Source organism: Mytilus californianus, unplaced genomic scaffold (assembly GCF_021869535.1).
Source record: "Mytilus californianus isolate M0D057914Y unplaced genomic scaffold, xbMytCali1.0.p SCAF_6, whole genome shotgun sequence".
Classification (NCBI taxonomy): Eukaryota; Metazoa; Mollusca; class Bivalvia; order Mytilida; family Mytilidae; genus Mytilus; species Mytilus californianus.
The window spans coordinates 105,192,127-105,210,117 of record NW_026262712.1 but is presented as its reverse complement, the minus strand read 5'-3'; the positions used below and the strand labels follow the sequence as shown (position 1 = coordinate 105,210,117).

Genomic DNA, 17,991 nt, shown 5'->3' with positions numbered 1-17,991 from the left:
TGATTAATGATTACAATGATTACTTGAAAAATTGTAATCAATTACAGCTGATTAACGATTACAATTACAATTGCCCCAAGTCTGTTAGTCTGTAAGGAAACTAAACATGTTAAATGATTAAAGTGTCATTAGCTGCCAGATTCATGCTAGAAAAATAGAGATTTATACTTTAAAATTTATATTTATTGAGTATTTTAAGTTTTTTCTATAGGCAACAATGCATAATGCATGGAATCATTATAAAGTATCAGCATCTCCTGTTCATCATGGTATTGTATGCCATTCACATATTAAATGTCTAATTAACCATCATCACAAGTCGCATCACACCTAAATATTTCTAATGAGAATGTGACACAAATATAAATAGAGACAAGTTCTAGTTTTGGATTTCATATCATAGATAAAACTATATTGTAAATTGTTTTATTGTTTTATAAGTAAAAAGATTTTGGTGGAAGAACTCAATAAGTCAATGAAAAAATCTTCCAACTGCTTTAACTGTTGCAGATGACAATCTTTTCAATATTTGATCTGTGTACAAAGGGTCCACAACTGTGGCAGCAGGGTCCACAACTGTGGCAGCAAGATGGGTTACTTGCATACAAATTTTCAGTCAAATAAACCAACAAACAATCATATATCTTAATATTTGAGAATTTTATTCACATTTTTTTTCTTAATTTCAGCTGCCTTCCTGATTGCTTATTTAGTCCTACAGTTCCTGATAGGAAAGCCCATGTACTTCATGGAGTTAGTAATGGGTCAATTCTCTAGTTTAGGACCAACAGGGGTTTGGAAAATGAACCCAAGTGCTAAAGGTAATAGTGTTTTTGTAGTAGTATTTGTTAATTGATATTTCATGGTTTGAAGAAAAAAATCATTGGTTTATTATTTGTTTAATTTATAATTAGTGTTTCAATCTTTGAAGTTTGAGATGATGATGGAGAGACATTTTTAAGATATGTGATGTTTGAAAGAAATAAAAATAGGGTTTTAATTCACCTACAAAAAACGTTTCATTGTGGAATTTGGCAACCTAGAATTATTTTTTTTTATTTTGATCTTATTTTGCCTAATGGTATTAAACACTTATATTGTTTTTCCACATCTGATGAGAAAAGTTTGCTGGTACATGTAATATTGAAGTATATCTAAAATACATTTACAATTTTCATTTGTAAATGTGGAATCTATAGGTGTAGAATTTTATACAAAATAATTTTATGCAGGTTTAATGTATTGTAAATGATGAATTTTGTACAAAGATTTATTACATAATACAAAATATTTTCAATTTCTTCATGTTATAAAATAATTTATTTCGTATTTAATATAAATAACACAAATGTATTAACTTTGCAGGTATTGGTATGTCTATGGCTCTAATATCGTTATTAGTCGCAATCTACTATAATGTGATCATGGCCTACATGTATACACTGAATATAAATCTTATACAAATGTATTAACTTTGCAGGTATTGGTATATCATGTATATCTATGGCTCTAATATCCTTAGTAGTTGCAATCTACTATAATGTGATCATGGCCTATACACTGATCTACTTCTTCTCCTCCATGCAGAAAACTCTACCCTGGACTGTTTGTGAAGATGTAAGTATGGTCTAGACTAGGGATTTGGAACAGTTTCAAGATGGACATTATAAAAATGAGGAAACAGTTATTATTCAAAATTTTGCTCAATTTTCCATATACTGTGGATTCATTATTGTTGGATACCAATTTTCGTCGGTTTTGTGGGTACAGGTGAACCATGAATATAAATGTACAACGAATTACACATTTTCTATAGGCTTTGTAAGCAGAGGTTTGCAAAATCACGAAATCAAATATCAACAAAAATGCAAGTTTTCCTCAATCCACCCTAATTGATACCCAAGAAAATAAATGAATCCACAGATTGAAATGAATTGAGGTATGATGATTGCCAATGAGACATAAAAGCTTTTTTCTCATTATGGGAATTTTCGAGAAGTAACTAAACTTGACTAAAATTCAGTTAGTTTCAAGTATATGCACTCGAGTCTCATAAAACATAATGGCCTTTTTCTGAACACTTGACTAAAATGAATGCCTGAAGCTGACCTAAAGCTGCCATTTTGAGCATTTATACAAAACACTACTTACTAGGGACATACTAATCAATTCATTTTGATTATTGATGGTATTAAAAATATTACAACATGTGAATTTGCAATATTGTGTAACTGTATATAGCAGGCATGTTTTGCGCTAAAATGTCAAAACCTTATTTAGTTATTTTTTCTGAGATATATTTAAAAAAACTGTTCAGATCCCATTGCCAGAACCATATATGTTCTAAACTGCCATGATAAGTCCACCATAAATTTTGAAAGGGATTGTTAAACCACTTGGCTCAAAGAGTTTCAGCCAAGTACTCATATAAAAATAAGTAGATGGAGTATGATTGCCAATGAGACAACTATCCACCATATGAATAAGTATAATGTGGATATATGCAATTAAAGGTCACCCGACAGTCTTAAAAAATGAGAAAAAAATACTTTATAGTCGACTATGAAATCACCATGAAACATTTTATAAAACAATTAAATGAGAACTAAAACTGGGTTTATAGATATCAATTCATATACATTGGTGTCTTCTAAATAAAAGTTATTCATGTAATATTTGCCACTGGATGTTTAATTAATATCACAATTGTCTTTTAATATATAGCCATTCTTGTAACAAGACCTAGATGTAGTTAACCTTCCAATGTTTGTATTGTAGGAATGGTTACCATTAGGATGTGTGGAGCAGTCGACACAGAGATTAGACTATTGCTCTATGAACATTACACAATTATTGACTGATAACAAAGCGTGTAGATGTTTTTTGAACGGTACAGATTCTATATTGTCTGACCAGGGATTTAACGGTACTAATGTCACATACCAAGGAGATGTCCCAGTACCTGTAGCACAGCTGTATTTTGAGTAGGTCATAGTATTCAAGGTCATAAATTTTATGGAAGGATGTTTGTTAAGTTTATAAATTTTACAGTAGTATATATAAAATCTGCTTTTTAAAACTGAAATCAGGTTAAAAAATTGACACGTCTTTCGGCCTGAAACTTTATTTTTGTAAAGAAAGATATAATTATATACTTTGGATTCTTTAATTTTCGTGGGTACCAATAGTCCATTTGCCAATTACCAATTTGATTCTGTTATTACACACTTTTCAAACAAATTACTTCCCTTTGTCAATCGTCGACTGGTTCCATACCGAACAAAATTGGCATTTACCAATGCAAAGCATGATGAATTGAAAGTGATGTATCGTCGGTTTAACTAATTTTTCATTAAAAAAAATTTCTGATGTCAAAAGTATTTAGCTGAACAACAAATTAATGTAATCATAAGATTTAAAAACCTTAAAGATTACTCACATTACGCACAGGTAAATTTGCTCTTTCTGCTGGCTCTCCATTGTAAATAAAAATTAATGTCCCTCATAAGGGAGACAACTAAAAAAGGGATCTTTAATTACAGGGTCAATTACGGGAATTGGCAAGTAGCCTATTTACGTGGGTATTTTATTTCATGATTTTACCAATGTTTGTGTTCAAGGCAATAGAACATTTGTACATGTAATCGTTAAGCATTTAATTTCCTGGTTCACCTATTCCAACAAAACCCAGAAAATTAATATCTAACAAATAAAAAGGAATCTACAGTAACAGTTGTCTTTTGTACAACTACAACAATCCAAATAGTTTAAATATGAAATGGATGTTATCTGTAAGATTAATACCACCCCTATTCTTAGAACAATTTCTTTTTCAGTAAAACTGTAATGAACAAGGCTGATGATTTCTACCCAGACACAGGAAATCCACAATGGAAGTTAGCACTCTGTCTGCTGTTGTCGTGGATTGTTGTTGTTCTCTGTTTAGTAAGGGGAATTAAGTCATCTGGAAAAGTAAGTGTTATGATATAGATGTATGCAAGTCAATGTCTAATAATATAGAGCACATTCATTTATATTTTGTGTGTTTAAGACAATATAATTTGATAGAGCACCTTTGAAATGGAAGTGTGTGTGATCTTATTTATATTTGTTTGATTAACCATAGTTTGCCTTGCAAATTTATACATCATATGTTTTGAAATGAATAGATTTTTAATCGACAGTGATTTGCTCATTCCTAAGCTGACAAGATTTGTTTATTTTTGCCAGACAAACTATGTTTTACTTTACCAAGACAGATTGAGTAATTGTTCTGTTATTACCATTGATACTGTCAATATAGCCTTTGAAATTGTAACATTTGGAGATAAAAGTTCTGTTAGAAGCTATTGACGCATTTTCAAAGTTTGTGCAGGATGCCATTAAGTTCATTTTACAAATATTCAATTTGGATGCATTCTGTAAAGGGGGATTGTTTTCGATGAACTTAGGTGGCTTTGATATAACTTAGCATTTTAATATATGAATTTATTTGTAGGTTTTCAACCCATAAATCTTTTTTTATTTTTTGCTGGACTGGAACTTTTACTTTTTATCTTTTCAAGTTGTATATTTCACAGCCACATTCCCATATGTTATCTTGTTGATTTTGTTGATCCGAGGAGCTACACTTGATGGTGCTATTGATGGAGTAAAATATTTTTTGATACCTGAATGGTCCAAACTAGCAGATCTAAAGGTATATATATGAGTCATGATTGTAAGATATACTTACAGAAATAGTGGTCATTATCATCATAGACAATTGTACTGAATTTTGTTTTAAATTCAATTCCCTGTGTTTGTCAATTAATTATAGTGTTTTTTTTATACCATGGGTACCTAAAATTTGAGAAGTCTTTGATTTGTAACTCTTTCAAGTTGGTACCTAACACTACAGGGAGATAACTCTAAAAATCAGCTGAGTGTTTTAATAATGTTGTATTATGTTAAGGAAGTATTAGGTTCTCAATGATCAGAATTAGTGTTTGTCTAACTGCTATATATCCAATGAAATTTTTTAATCAAGGTGTTTGGTACCACCTTAAGATTAATTTGTAAATATTTTTAAATTAAAATTCACTTCTATGCTGGGGGCAATTTGTATTTCAGCTTGTGAGTTTCAATGATACCTTATGAGGGGAAACTAAGGAGGTTGATATTCCTGACTGCAGACTATTTACTATGAGATATATTGTTAAAAGTTCCTTTACCCATGTCTGTCTAGTACCACAATATGTTTTAGGGCCTTCCATTGCTTTAATAGCCCTGAAAAAATTATAAAGGAAAAAGTTTTACTTTAATTTGAAGGACATATTTATTTTATCTTTAAAATTATGTATTACAACATATATATATGTAAGACTCAGATCGACGTCCGTTCCTCAAATCGATGTCCAAAGCTGACGTCACAATAAAATAAGATTCCAAATCAGCGGCAAATTATATCCCCCTCTAACCGAGGTCCAATGTTTGGCTCCTCTAATCGACGTTCAAATTTAAGCTTCTCTAATCGCTGTCCGTTTTAATGGACCTATGGAAAGATGCAAACGCAGAGACATTTTTGGCCAACATGCCGTATTATACGGAAATATATCTAAAACAAATGAACAAAACTGCGGAAATGGGGACAAGCAAAGTTTATAACAGAACTGAAACGTGGATTGTCCGAGAAAAATAAATATAAAAAAAGTAGTAAAGACAGTTCTAGGTCAATATTTTTACAACCAAAACATAGGTTATGTGACAAATAAAATATATTTAAAAATCTTTTTTTTAAATGTATTACCAATGTTTACAGGTTGTGATATCAATTTTTATGTAATTTAAGAGCCTATTAAAAACAATGAGATGTGGTGAGATTGCTAATTGGACAACTTTACACCAGAGTTCAAATGAAGTGAATGTAAGCAATTATATAGCCCTTTACCTTTATAGCTTGCTGTTCGGTGTGAGCCAAGGCTCTGTGTTTAAGACTGTATTTTGACCTATAATGTTTTTCTTTTATAAACTGGGACTTGGATGGAGAGTTGTCTTTTTGGCACTCATACCACATCTTCTTATATCTATACCGTACGTCCTTCAACAATGAATCATGGAATGATAAAGTCGGCAATTAAAGGTCACGACATGAAACATATAAAACAAAAAACAAAAAAAATTCTGAACAACAAATATTCAAGACATAAACCAAGGACAACCACTAGACTACAGGCACATAAAATATTTGGCAGGGTTTAACATGTTTGTGAGCGCTTAAGCCTCCCCTAACCTGAAACAGTGGTGTAACAGCACAACATAAAAACATAATGCCAATTTATTTTGTATATTTTTCACTCCAGGTGTAAAACAAATGAATTTGTTGAAAAAATTCTTACAGAGTCCAAATTATAATACTCTAACAGTTGGCATTTACTTCTTTATTTTGTCCATTGTTGAAAACTGAGTGTTGCCCTATATATATGTTGTTTTGTTTTCTTTGTCGTTGGGTTCTTATTTAAGTATACGCATATGCCATTTATTAATATGCATGTACATGTATAAGTGTAAGTGCAGCAATTTCTTTTTTGTATTATTCTTTGATATTGAACATCGATAAGAGAAGACTACAATAAATCAGACATCGTTTTGGCAATACATGACGGCACATTGGACGTCGATTAGAGGATCAAACAATTGGACGTCGATTTGAGAATGTGACGTCCGAATTGGATGTCGATTTGAGGAAAGGACGTCGATTAGAGACCGGACGTCAATCTGAGTCTAACATATATATAATTTATTTATTATAGGTATGGGTTGCTGCAGCAGGACAGATGTTTTTCTCTCTCAGTGTATCGTTTGGTGGAATTATAATGTTTGGAAGTTACAACAAATTCAGCAACAATGTATACGGGTAAGATTAATTTTCCTTGACAGAAAATTTAAGTCTTTATTTATATTTATATGATCAAATATGATGGGATGTAATGTAATTAACATGGTCAGTTATTTTTTGGTAATTATTTTTATTATAGTTAACTATTACCTTCTGTCTGTCCAATTTTGTTTCTGCACTCTTAACTCTAAAGCTTGCCTCATCCAATTTTAATGAAACTCATACACAGTGCTACAAACTAATGAAATTCATACGCAATGCTTACAGACAGTTTGAATTTGGGTAGTGATTCATTTACCGTTCTAGAAATAGATCCCTTTTAACTCGAAAATTGCAAAGCTTGAGCATGGCATTTGTGTGACAAATTCTTTTATTTCTAGCTTCATCTGTAGGGCCTTTATAGTATGTTTTAATAGTCATGTTTTATTATTTAAACACTGGTTTATATTTATAGTGATGCCTTGTTAATCGCTGTAATGGATCTGGTTACCAGTATAATAGCAGGTTTTGTCATCTTTACAACATTTGGAGGATTAGCTAAGAAAACAGGACGACTTCAAGTCTCAGAAGTTGCCAGGGGAGGTAAGCAAGGATGTTTTCCATTTTTAATCAAACGTTACTTTTCAATACATTGTAGAGATTATGGAATAGATTTAGATGAAGAAATAGTTTGCCATACCATAAATTACTTTGTAATTTTCTTGTAGCATGCCTTAGGTCTTTATTTGTAAAGCTATTTTAAAATTTAAATTCTAATATGACAACCTGTTATCGTCAACCAGCATAATCATAGTATATCTACTTTTAGCGCAAGCACATAACTACATAAAACTAGCTGTTCTGTGTTACGCCCAACTTAATTATACTACCAGGTATTCTCAAATTTTGACATTAAAACCCACAGAATATAGTCCAAGATTCAGATACCATTTAGTTATATCTATTCTAAAGCAAAATAAACATATCAGTCCATTTCAATTTATTTTTTTCGTGCTGAAATTTCATCAAAGGAAAATTTCATGAAATATTATCGTCTTTGCATGGCAATGAAACAAGGTGACATCATATGTATGTTTTCGTAATCAAAAAATCAAATGTAAACACTCAGTGTTTTAAAGCTTCTATACATCTCAGAATGCAATAAAATTACATTAGAAGAACATATGTAGGTGAAAAATACGATTTAAATTTTTTTGTTTTATAAAATTATATAATATTATCATATGGGGGTAAAATGGAACAGCCAAAACAGTATCTTGCGTATAGGGCTATCACAGTTAACAAAATTACTGAATTTGTCCCATTAGAATCCAAATAATTCATGGCAGCCACAAATCTACAGCTGCCATGAATTATTTCTTAATTCATATTTTCCTTTAGGATTTTAATCAAAGATGATATTTGATATTGAATTTGATACCACTGAGACTATCACAACAATCCAGAAATGATACTCTGTTCAGAATCTGTTAAAACAAACAAAAAAATCTCTAGTAGAAAATACAATTCATTAATTATATTTTTTTCTGTTACAATTTATGGATTAGCCTTTGTAGCCTACCCTGAGGCATTGTCTAACCTACCTCTACCTCAATTATGGTCTGTTTTGTTTTTCTTCATGTTGTTTACACTTGGACTTGACAGTGAGGTAAGACAGATAGTTGTACATTTTATTTAAAGGAAAAGGATTATCTCCCCTTTGCACCTATAAATCGTGTTTAATGGTAATATAAACTACAGGAGTTCTTTTCTAATAAATTTTGTAAAAGACCAGGATTTTTTTCAAATTTTTGACTGGAAATAACCCATCTATTACATTAGTATGATAATTTCGTCTTATACTCTTAACAAAACTTGAATATTATTCCCCACATTTTTTTTTTAATTTGTGCAATGATAATAATACTGTGGATTCTTTTATTTTTTATGGATTTAGGAATAATTATATTGTTGTGGACTATTTCTATGCAAACCTATAGGCAAGTTTTATTTTATAAAGCATTGGTTCCCTATGAAATACCAACAAGTCCAGTTTGTAAGATAGTCATAGATTAGTATGAAACAGAATCAACTGTTACAGCCGATTCCATTGAGTGTGTAGGCAAAGGTAATATCTTTGGTTAGCTTGCTTGCTAGTTGAACCATGAAGTCATTGTAAGGTAAGGTATACTACCCTCCTTTCAAAGTAGCTTAGTCCTACAAACAGATAATCTATTGGACTAGTCTACTCTTAAAAGGAGGATAGTTTACCTAACCTAGTCTTCACGGTTCAGCTAGCATGCAAGCTAACCAATACTATTACCTTTGCTTACACACTCATTGAAATCGGCTGTAATTCTTTGAGTTTTGTGATATGTAATGCCTATTTTTATTTTGCAGTTTGCTTTATTGGAGACAGTTTTGACATGTATACAGGATGAGTTCCCAAAACTTAGAAAATATAAGAGTCACATGTGTATTGGATTGGGAGTGATATGTTTCTTTATGGCTTTACCATGTATAACACCAGTAAGTATAAAAGTCATATGTGTATTGTTGAATTGTGTGTTTCTTGGCTTTGAGGTGTGTTATGCAAGTGAGTATTATATTCGTGCTCATATGCATACTTGCCAACCTCTGACAATGTGAAATCATGTCATGACATGACATGACATGTCAAAAAGCGTGTGAAAACGCGCGACATAGATGCGGACTTTTTAATATGAACAATGTTCATAATTTCACATATTGATTATACAAATTTGTTAATATAAAAAACAATATTCTACTATAAACTTTTATTGTATCAACAGTGGTCTGTTTTGCTGCTTTTAAAGCAACACCACTAGGTACAAATTCAAAACAACTGCCAGTTTGGTTACATTTACTTGATAACAAGGCACACAATATATCATTGTCAAGTTCTGATCAGAATTCATTGTGAATTTCTTTATAATTGAAAATGCTCTCTCACAGTCAGAATTTATATTGGCTGAACTAAAATAGCTTTATCAAGCTTTGAACAAGTGTCATAACGTTTTTTTTTTTTGCCATCTAAAATGTCTTCTATTATCTCTGCCATTGCTCCCAACAAACTATATATGTTGCTATTGCCTGGTCAAAACTAGGTAGTTCATCAGAAGACAGCTGGTACTATGAGAACTATTCCAACAGTTCCGTGATATTTCCATCCCCTATGGCCTGTGGAAATCTGTTGGCTAGATTTGAAACTGAAAAAGAAAAATATTTTATTATTTGATTACCATTAAACACGTTAAATGCTTAATCAAATAGCTACATTGTAGTTCACCTCTCACATGTATTGTTATGATTGCACATAGGGTGCACAATGCGTTACTCGTCCCTCGATCATTTAAACTCGAACTCCCAAATATAATTTATAAATCTTGAATCTTAGACGTACACATCGTTTTCACTTAACAATCGGCTCTTTAGACGACGGTACAGGTCCTGAAAGCGACCTCTTTCTGTGGACATTTCCCCTACATGAGTTTGAAAGAAAGAAAGTCACAAAATCCTAAAAACTAATCACAAACTACTTACTTTTGCTGTTCGTCCATATAGAAAAATAAACAATGGTGACCAAACAATTTCTTCGAAATTTTTGGTATTTATCGTCTAATTATGAAAAAAACCCGAGAATCGCGATATCACTAACGACCAAAAATTCAAAACAACGAAAAAGCGTGTAATTGCGTGTAAAGTGGTGAAAAGCGTGTACACGCCATGTGACAAAATCCTCGCGTGTAAACCGTTGAAAAAGCGTGTATTACACGCGAATATCATGTCAGTTGGCAACTATGCTCATATGTATGTTTTGGTGCACATGGTGGGTTTCTTCTTGGCCTTGACATGTCACACCAGTAGCTTTAAAGTCTCATGTGTATTTTATTCTTCTTGAACAGTAATTATTTTATTTTCTGCTCTTTAACAAAATGTCTATTTTATCTAAATTGATATTAAATGTATCATTGAAAATTCTAAAAAAAATAGTTACAATATAAGGGAAATAACTCTGGTACTTTTTTATTTATTTTATACAAAACAGACTCTACTTTTATAAGCAATTGTGAATAAAATAATGTAAAGAATATTTAAACAAATTGTAACGAAATTGATATGGTTTTGAAGGACAATGCAAGATGTTTTTTACTGTGGCAAAGGGTAGAGGAGTACAAAATGTTTCTTGATAAAATTTAAAAAGATACAGAGAACACCAAAATGACAATCACTATTTTAGTTTAATAAGAATACTTAAATGGCTAAGAGTGCATAGTATGAGGTAAAATAACAAAGAATTTGACAAAGTATAAAGTCTTTGTAATATTTTTATATAGTTGTTAAAATATATTGAAGTATTTGTGCAGAGTTTTAGATATTAAGATATTGTTTAGTTCCAAAATTGGAGACTGATGTAAATTGACTTGAGATTATCTCTAAAGAAATTACTGTAGTCTAATTAGATGAAGTGGTTTGCATGCATTGAACTCCGTCTTGTTTGTAAATGATGTTTTATTATTTTTACAGACAGGAGATTATATAGCAGGATTGATGGACAGTTATGGCGCTGATTTCTCTGTATTGTGTGTAGCCACATGTGAATGTGTATTCGTACTATGGGTTTATGGTGAGTAATTTCTCTGTATTGTGTGTAGCCACTTGTGAAAGTGTATCCGTACTATGGGTTTATGGTGAGTGATTTCTCTGTATTGTGTGTAGCCACTTGTGAATATGTATCCGTACTATGGGTTAATGGTGAGTGATTTCTCTGTATTGTGTGTAGCCACATGTGAAAGTGTATCCGTACTATGGGTTTATGGTGAGTGATTTCTCTGTATTGTGTGTAGCCACTTGTGAAAGTGTATCCGTACTATGGGTTTATGGTGAGTGATTTCTCTGTATTGTGTGTAGCCACATGTGAATGTGTATCCGTACTATGGGTTTATGGTGAGTGATTTCTCTGTATTGTGTGTAGCCACTTGTGAAAGTGTATCCATACTATGGGTTTATAGTGAGTGATTTCTCTGTATTGTGTGTAGCCACTTGTGAAAATGTATCCGTACTATGGGTTTATGGTGAGTGATTTCTCTGTATTGTGTGTAGCCACATGTGAATGTGTATCCGTACAATGGGTTTATGGTGAGTGATTTCTCTGTATTGTGTGTAGCCACTTGTGAAAGTGTATCCGTACTATGGGTTTATGGTGAGTGATTTCTCTGTATTGTGTGTAGCCACTTGTGAATGTGTATCCTTACTATGGGTTTATGGTAAGTCAGTCGTATTTTCTGTGAACAAGGAAGTTAAAAGGGTTTTAAGTGAAGATGAACATCATGTTTCTTTATGAACATATGAATGAACCATCAACTTTAAATCAACAAAAATATTCATGGCCAAATGAATTTAAGATGATTTTTTTTTTTAACAATTTTCATGATTTATCATAAATCAAGCAGCTAAACATGAAGATCAAGAAATAAGATTTGGTATGAGTGCCAATGAGACAACTCTCCATCCAAGTCACAATTTGTAAACCATTATAGGCCAAAGTACAGCCTTCAGCACAGAGTCTTGGCTCACACCGAACAGCAAGCTATAAATGAGCAGTGCAAAACCATTCAGACATGATTGTCTAGTCGAAGTAGGAATGTTCAGTCCATGGCACAATTTAGAGAATGCCATGCTGTTACATGACAACACACTTGATGTATACAAAGCTATCCGGTTTTAACTCAAAAATTCTTCCCTAACGTATATTATTTGTTTTAAAATTTCAGTTTGAGTTATCTTCCCTTTATCCTTATGAACCAACTTTTTCATCAGATACTTTAAATTAATTATTTTTCATACCAAAAAAAATTGTTCTTTTTACTTTTTTTCACAGGAGTGACAAGATTTATAAAAGATATTGAATTTATGTTGGGTAAAACCCCAGCACCAACAACATATTGGTTGTTTTGTTGGGTGTCAGCTTCACAACTTCTTAAGTAAGTAATATACTGTTCAGAAATTATTGCGAGGACTGGATGCGATTGCAATAATTACATGCATTATGACACCTGATGCATATATATTTATGCAGATTAGACTTAATAACAATAAATTTCAAATTTTTATCCACTTTTAAAAAATCGCAATAATAAATGTATGCAAAAATTTATGAATATACAGAATTTCAGGTTTAATCATCTTTACTCTATGTATAAAACTTTTAGATATTTTTAAAATAATCTGTATATCAGGAAATATAAAAAAGATGTGGTATGATTGCCAATGAGACAACTCTTCACAAGAGACAAAAATGACACAGAAATTAACAACTATAAGTCACTGTACGACCTTCAACAATGCGCAAAGCCCAGACTGCATAGTCAGCTATAAAAAGCCCCGAAAATATCAATGTAAAACAATTCAAAAATGTTTTTATGAGTATATGAAATCTTTTCAAATATACTCTTCTTAACATTTTTATACTTCCTATTTAATTGTATTGTGCATAGCTATAGGTAGTGCACAACAGAGATCAAAATGCTCAATTGTCTAAGGGCCTATATTGTGATAAAAATCAGCACAAAATTCCACAACATGCTGTGAACAGTACAAAATACCACAACAACCAACAACATCCCACTTCTCTGGAAAAAAAGAAAGGTTCAAGCAAAAGTAAACAAAAACGTATAGTTAACTATTACTAAATTAAACACCATGCATCTAGGAATAAAAGAAAAGAGGAGGTCTTATATAGTGTAAAATAATATTTTAAGACTATTCTATATTTCATTCATTACTTGTTTTCACTGCTCATACTGAATAAATTTTACAGATTTTTGACAATTTATGTTGTTGGGAAAAACTACATGGTCTGTTTGTATACCATGAGATTGACTATGTACCTAAATTAAAGTAATATTTTAACCATTGCTTATGTATCATGTTGACTTTACATTACAGGGTCTGTTTGCATACCGTCTAATCGAGTATGTACCACCTAAAGTAAAAGATGGAGTATTTTTCCCAGAATTCGCCCAGATTATTGGATGGATAGTGACTGCCGTAGTGTCATGTCCTATACCTTTGTACTTTGTTTATAAATTCATCATCACTCCTGGGAAAGTCACTGAAGTGAGTATACACTGAAATATTCAATTATTTAATTAATTGTTTTTTGGCAGTGTTGCTTCATAAATAGCACAATGTTGGATTTAAAAATTAAGAATTTTATTCAATGAAACAGGACAGAGACAGAGACCAAAAAGGTCTTCTTTGTGAGAGTTGCTCACTGTGAAATGCATTACTGTTTTCAAAGAATTTTTGGTTCAATTATCCATACAAAACTCATGAAAATTAGTACTCCATGAATTATAATTGATTCACAGTAATCTACATTTTTGATAACCACTGTAGATAACAATGCACCAAACGTCAACTTAACCACATATTATTACACCAAACGTCAACTTGACCACATATTATTGCACCAAACATCAACTTGACCACATATTATTGCACCAAACATCAACTTAATCACATATTATTGCACCCCAAACGTCAACTTGACCACATATTGCACCAAACGTCAACTTGACCACATATTATTGCACCAAACGTCAACTGGACCACATATTATTGCAGCAAACATCAACTTAACCACATATTATTGCACCCCAAACATCAACTTAAACACATATTATTGCACCAAACGTCAACTTAACCACATAATGTTGCACCAAACGTCAACTTGACCACATATTATTGCACCAAACGTCAACTTGATCACATATTATTGCACCAAACGTCAACTTGATCACATATTATTGCACCAAACAAACGTCGACTTAACCACATATTATTGCACCAAACAAACGTCAACTTAACCACATATTGCACCAAACGTCAACTTAACCACATATTATTGCACCAAATGTCAACTTAACCATATATTATTGCACCAAACATCAACTTAACCACATATTATTGCACCAAACGTCAACTTAACCACATATTATTGCATCAAACATCAACTTAACCACATATTATTTATATTTACAGAGACTTAGAATAGTAACAACGCCAACAGCTGACTGGGGACCTAATACCAAGGAAAAATTATACAATGCTGACTCACAGTTAACAGACATTGGAAAAGCAGCTTACGCTTATGACAATCCAGCTTCACAATTATAAACTATAGCAATATTACAATCATAAAGATTGTTTCTCTTTGAAGTATATTTCAAAATGAATTTATCACACATAGTTTCAGGGTACTTGTATAACAAAGAAATGCAGAGCTATTTTTAATTTTTACTCAATAGTGGAGAATTTTGTGAATATGACAGAAAACCATCACAAATATATTGTAAATAGGTTTTCTCCCTGACTTTTTTCAGTATTTTAATCAATTCCTACATAATTTTAGTGCTGAATTTTGAAATGTACATAGTTTTACATCTTTTTACTATATAAATGCAAGATTTATAAAATGTTTTTAAAGTGAATTTATGGATTCAGTTTGAAAAATTACATTTCTTTAATTCTATATGACATTATTTTTTAACTTAAAACTCCTTCATTTTTTATAAGTGATTTTTTTAAAAGGGATGAATTGAGAAATTTTATGATTTTAAATTTTGTTTTGGTTAAAGACTGCTTGTTTTTAAAGATGAATATTAAAGATAGAATTGTTATAAAACTAAATACAAAAATCTGCCTTTCTGAAAGTAGAATGAAGTTATAAAGTAAAATAATCATTTTGCTAATATTTCAAATGTTGCATACAATAGATACCTGATTTGTGTTATTTATTTTTAGGAACCAATTCATTGAAATGTTGTAATTAAAGTTTTGTCTTCTCTTGATTGTACTGCATTTTCAATACAGAATGAACTGTGTTTTCAATGCAGGTTAACTTTGCATCTCAAACTTTAGTTACACAAATTATTAATCATCCAGATTTACCTTAATTGAGAAATTTTAAATTTTGGAAGCAACGAAACAATATTTTCTTTTTTAGTTTGAATCATCAAAAAGATTTTTTTACAAAATTAATGAGATTTATACCAGAAACAAGGGAGTATTTAATAATCATGTCTGCATTAGTTTGATATAAAGATGTTCACACTTTCATGACATTCCTTTAAATTATGACCTTTTTATATGTATATAATTTCCCTTCTACAATTTTATAGTTGTTAAACATATCAAACAAGATTTTTTTACAAATTATATATATCTACATTTGTACATATCATGTATATCATTTCATAACAAGGAAAGATCTATGTTTTGCTGATTAATACATATTAGGTCTGAATTTGTCTAGTTTTATTATATAGATTGGGCAACGGATTCATGTGGTAATTTTCTTGTATCCATGTTTCCAAATATTACATTAACTATTAAAAGTAGATTGAAACTAAAATTCCTATTAGTCTATATATTTAACTTTGTTTGGTATGACTTTACATGTTACAAAATCATTCTGTTACTGATAACTGTCCATAGTAATTACACTAAACAAGTAACTTAAAAAACATGTAACAAAGCAGAATTTAATTGATAAAGTATTTAATTTTTACTTGAGACAGAAATTGTTGTATTTTTTAAACAGAAATATTTTTAAGATAGTTTCCGTATTTTTATTATCATCGACATGTGATTTGTTGGTGATATTTTATTGTTATTGATATTGTTGAAATCCATGAATCGATTGTTTGTACAGTTATCTCATTAAAAATAAAAAGATACAAACATTTGTACATTTTTTGTTTGAGTTTGCTGTTTCATAGATATATACACCCATTATCTCTATTCAATTGTATACAAACTAGACGTAATTATTGTCCTTTAAGTATCGCCTGCATCTGATTTGGTAGAATGTCGGACATAAGATGCTTAAAGGTTTGAAATTTCCATGTGGCATAGATAGTTTTACATCATTATCATAAAACAATACCTGCATAAAAATGACAATTTTTTTAATTTTGTAATTTTTCAAATTATTAGAACATATTAACTTTATTTGGAGTATAGAATCATTGCAATGTATAAATTGGACATGATTTTAACATCGCCTGGCCAAAAGGCCTTGTGAGCCTTCAATGCCACCACTTTGCCTCCATTGTCTGACCAACAGGTTATTAAGTCTCCCAAACGAAGTTTGGGAAGACTTATTGTTTTTGCTCAGTTCTTATTCTTCTTCTTCTTCTTCTGCCGCTTTTAAATTTGAACTTGTCCGCACCCATTCTCCAAAACCACTTGTCAGATTAACTTAGGGTTTCACAATATGTTAGACTAACATGTCTAGTGGTGCAATCAGGGTTTTGTTTGTGCAATGGGGTTTATAAAGGGGTACTTTGAGGGGCAAAAAGAAAAGAGGGTTTTACTATAGAACCCTATGGGATTTTATATTTTAAAATTTTCAAATGATTAGAAATTGAAAACCTTTTGTGATAGACACAATCTTTTTAACTGAAAATGTTCTAAATGATAAAGCCCATTAAATGAAATACAGGGTTAGTCCCCAGGGGTCACCCCCACCCCATGCCATTTAAGAAAGTTCTAATATCTTGTAAGTGGTCAAGATCCCCACCCCTAAACCATATATATTCTGGTTTGTCATGCTAAGATGGTTTGAATGATATACAGGGTTAGTCCCCAGGGGTCATCCCGACTCCCTGCCATTTGAGAAAGTTCTAATAGCTTGTAAATGGTCGAGATCCCCACCCCTAAACCATATATATTCTGGTTTGTCATGATAAAGCACATTAAATGAAATACAGGGTTAGTCCCCAGGGGTCACCCCCACCCCATGCCATTTAAGAAAGTTCTAATATCTTGTAAGTGGTCAAGATCCCCACCCCTAAACCATATATATTCTGGTTTGTCATGCTAAGATTGTTTGAATGATATACAGGGTTAGTCCCCAGGGGTCATCCCGACCCCCTGCCATTTGAGAAAATTCTAATATCTTGTAAATGGTCGAGATCCCCACCCCTAAACCATATATATTCTGGTTTGTCATGAGAAAGCACATCAAATGAAATACAGGGTTAGTCCCCAGGGGTCACCCCCACCCCCTGCCATTTAAGAAAGTTCTAATATCTTGTAAGTGGTCA

General features: G+C 31.6%; 1 protein-coding gene and 1 long non-coding RNA gene across 7 annotated transcripts; both read left to right on the top strand.

Moving 5' to 3' along the window:
- The first annotated feature begins 760 nt into the window (after positions 1 to 760).
- Positions 761 to 11,512, top strand: LOC127706710 (sodium- and chloride-dependent neutral and basic amino acid transporter B(0+)-like). Its single transcript, XM_052211366.1, has 10 exons — positions 761 to 821; positions 1,481 to 1,617; positions 2,779 to 2,984; positions 3,837 to 3,976; positions 4,566 to 4,699; positions 6,792 to 6,895; positions 7,332 to 7,460; positions 8,414 to 8,525; positions 9,257 to 9,385; positions 11,405 to 11,512. The coding sequence occupies exons 1-10, from the start codon at positions 761 to 763 to the stop codon at positions 11,510 to 11,512; spliced, it is 1,260 nt and encodes a 419-aa protein (XP_052067326.1).
- Positions 11,513 to 11,522: 10 nt separating this feature from the next.
- On the top strand, positions 11,523 to 16,416 carry LOC127705103 (uncharacterized). 6 transcript variants are annotated; one of them, XR_007983651.1, is made up of 4 exons: positions 11,523 to 11,568; positions 12,759 to 12,861; positions 13,826 to 13,996; positions 14,924 to 16,416. It is a non-coding gene; the product is annotated as an uncharacterized LOC127705103 (long non-coding RNA). The 6 variants fall into 6 exon arrangements; XR_007983652.1 differs by lacking the exon at positions 11,523 to 11,568 and adding an exon at positions 11,637 to 11,696; XR_007983650.1 differs by lacking the exon at positions 11,523 to 11,568 and adding an exon at positions 11,707 to 11,760.
- Positions 16,417 to 17,991: the final 1,575 nt, after the last annotated feature.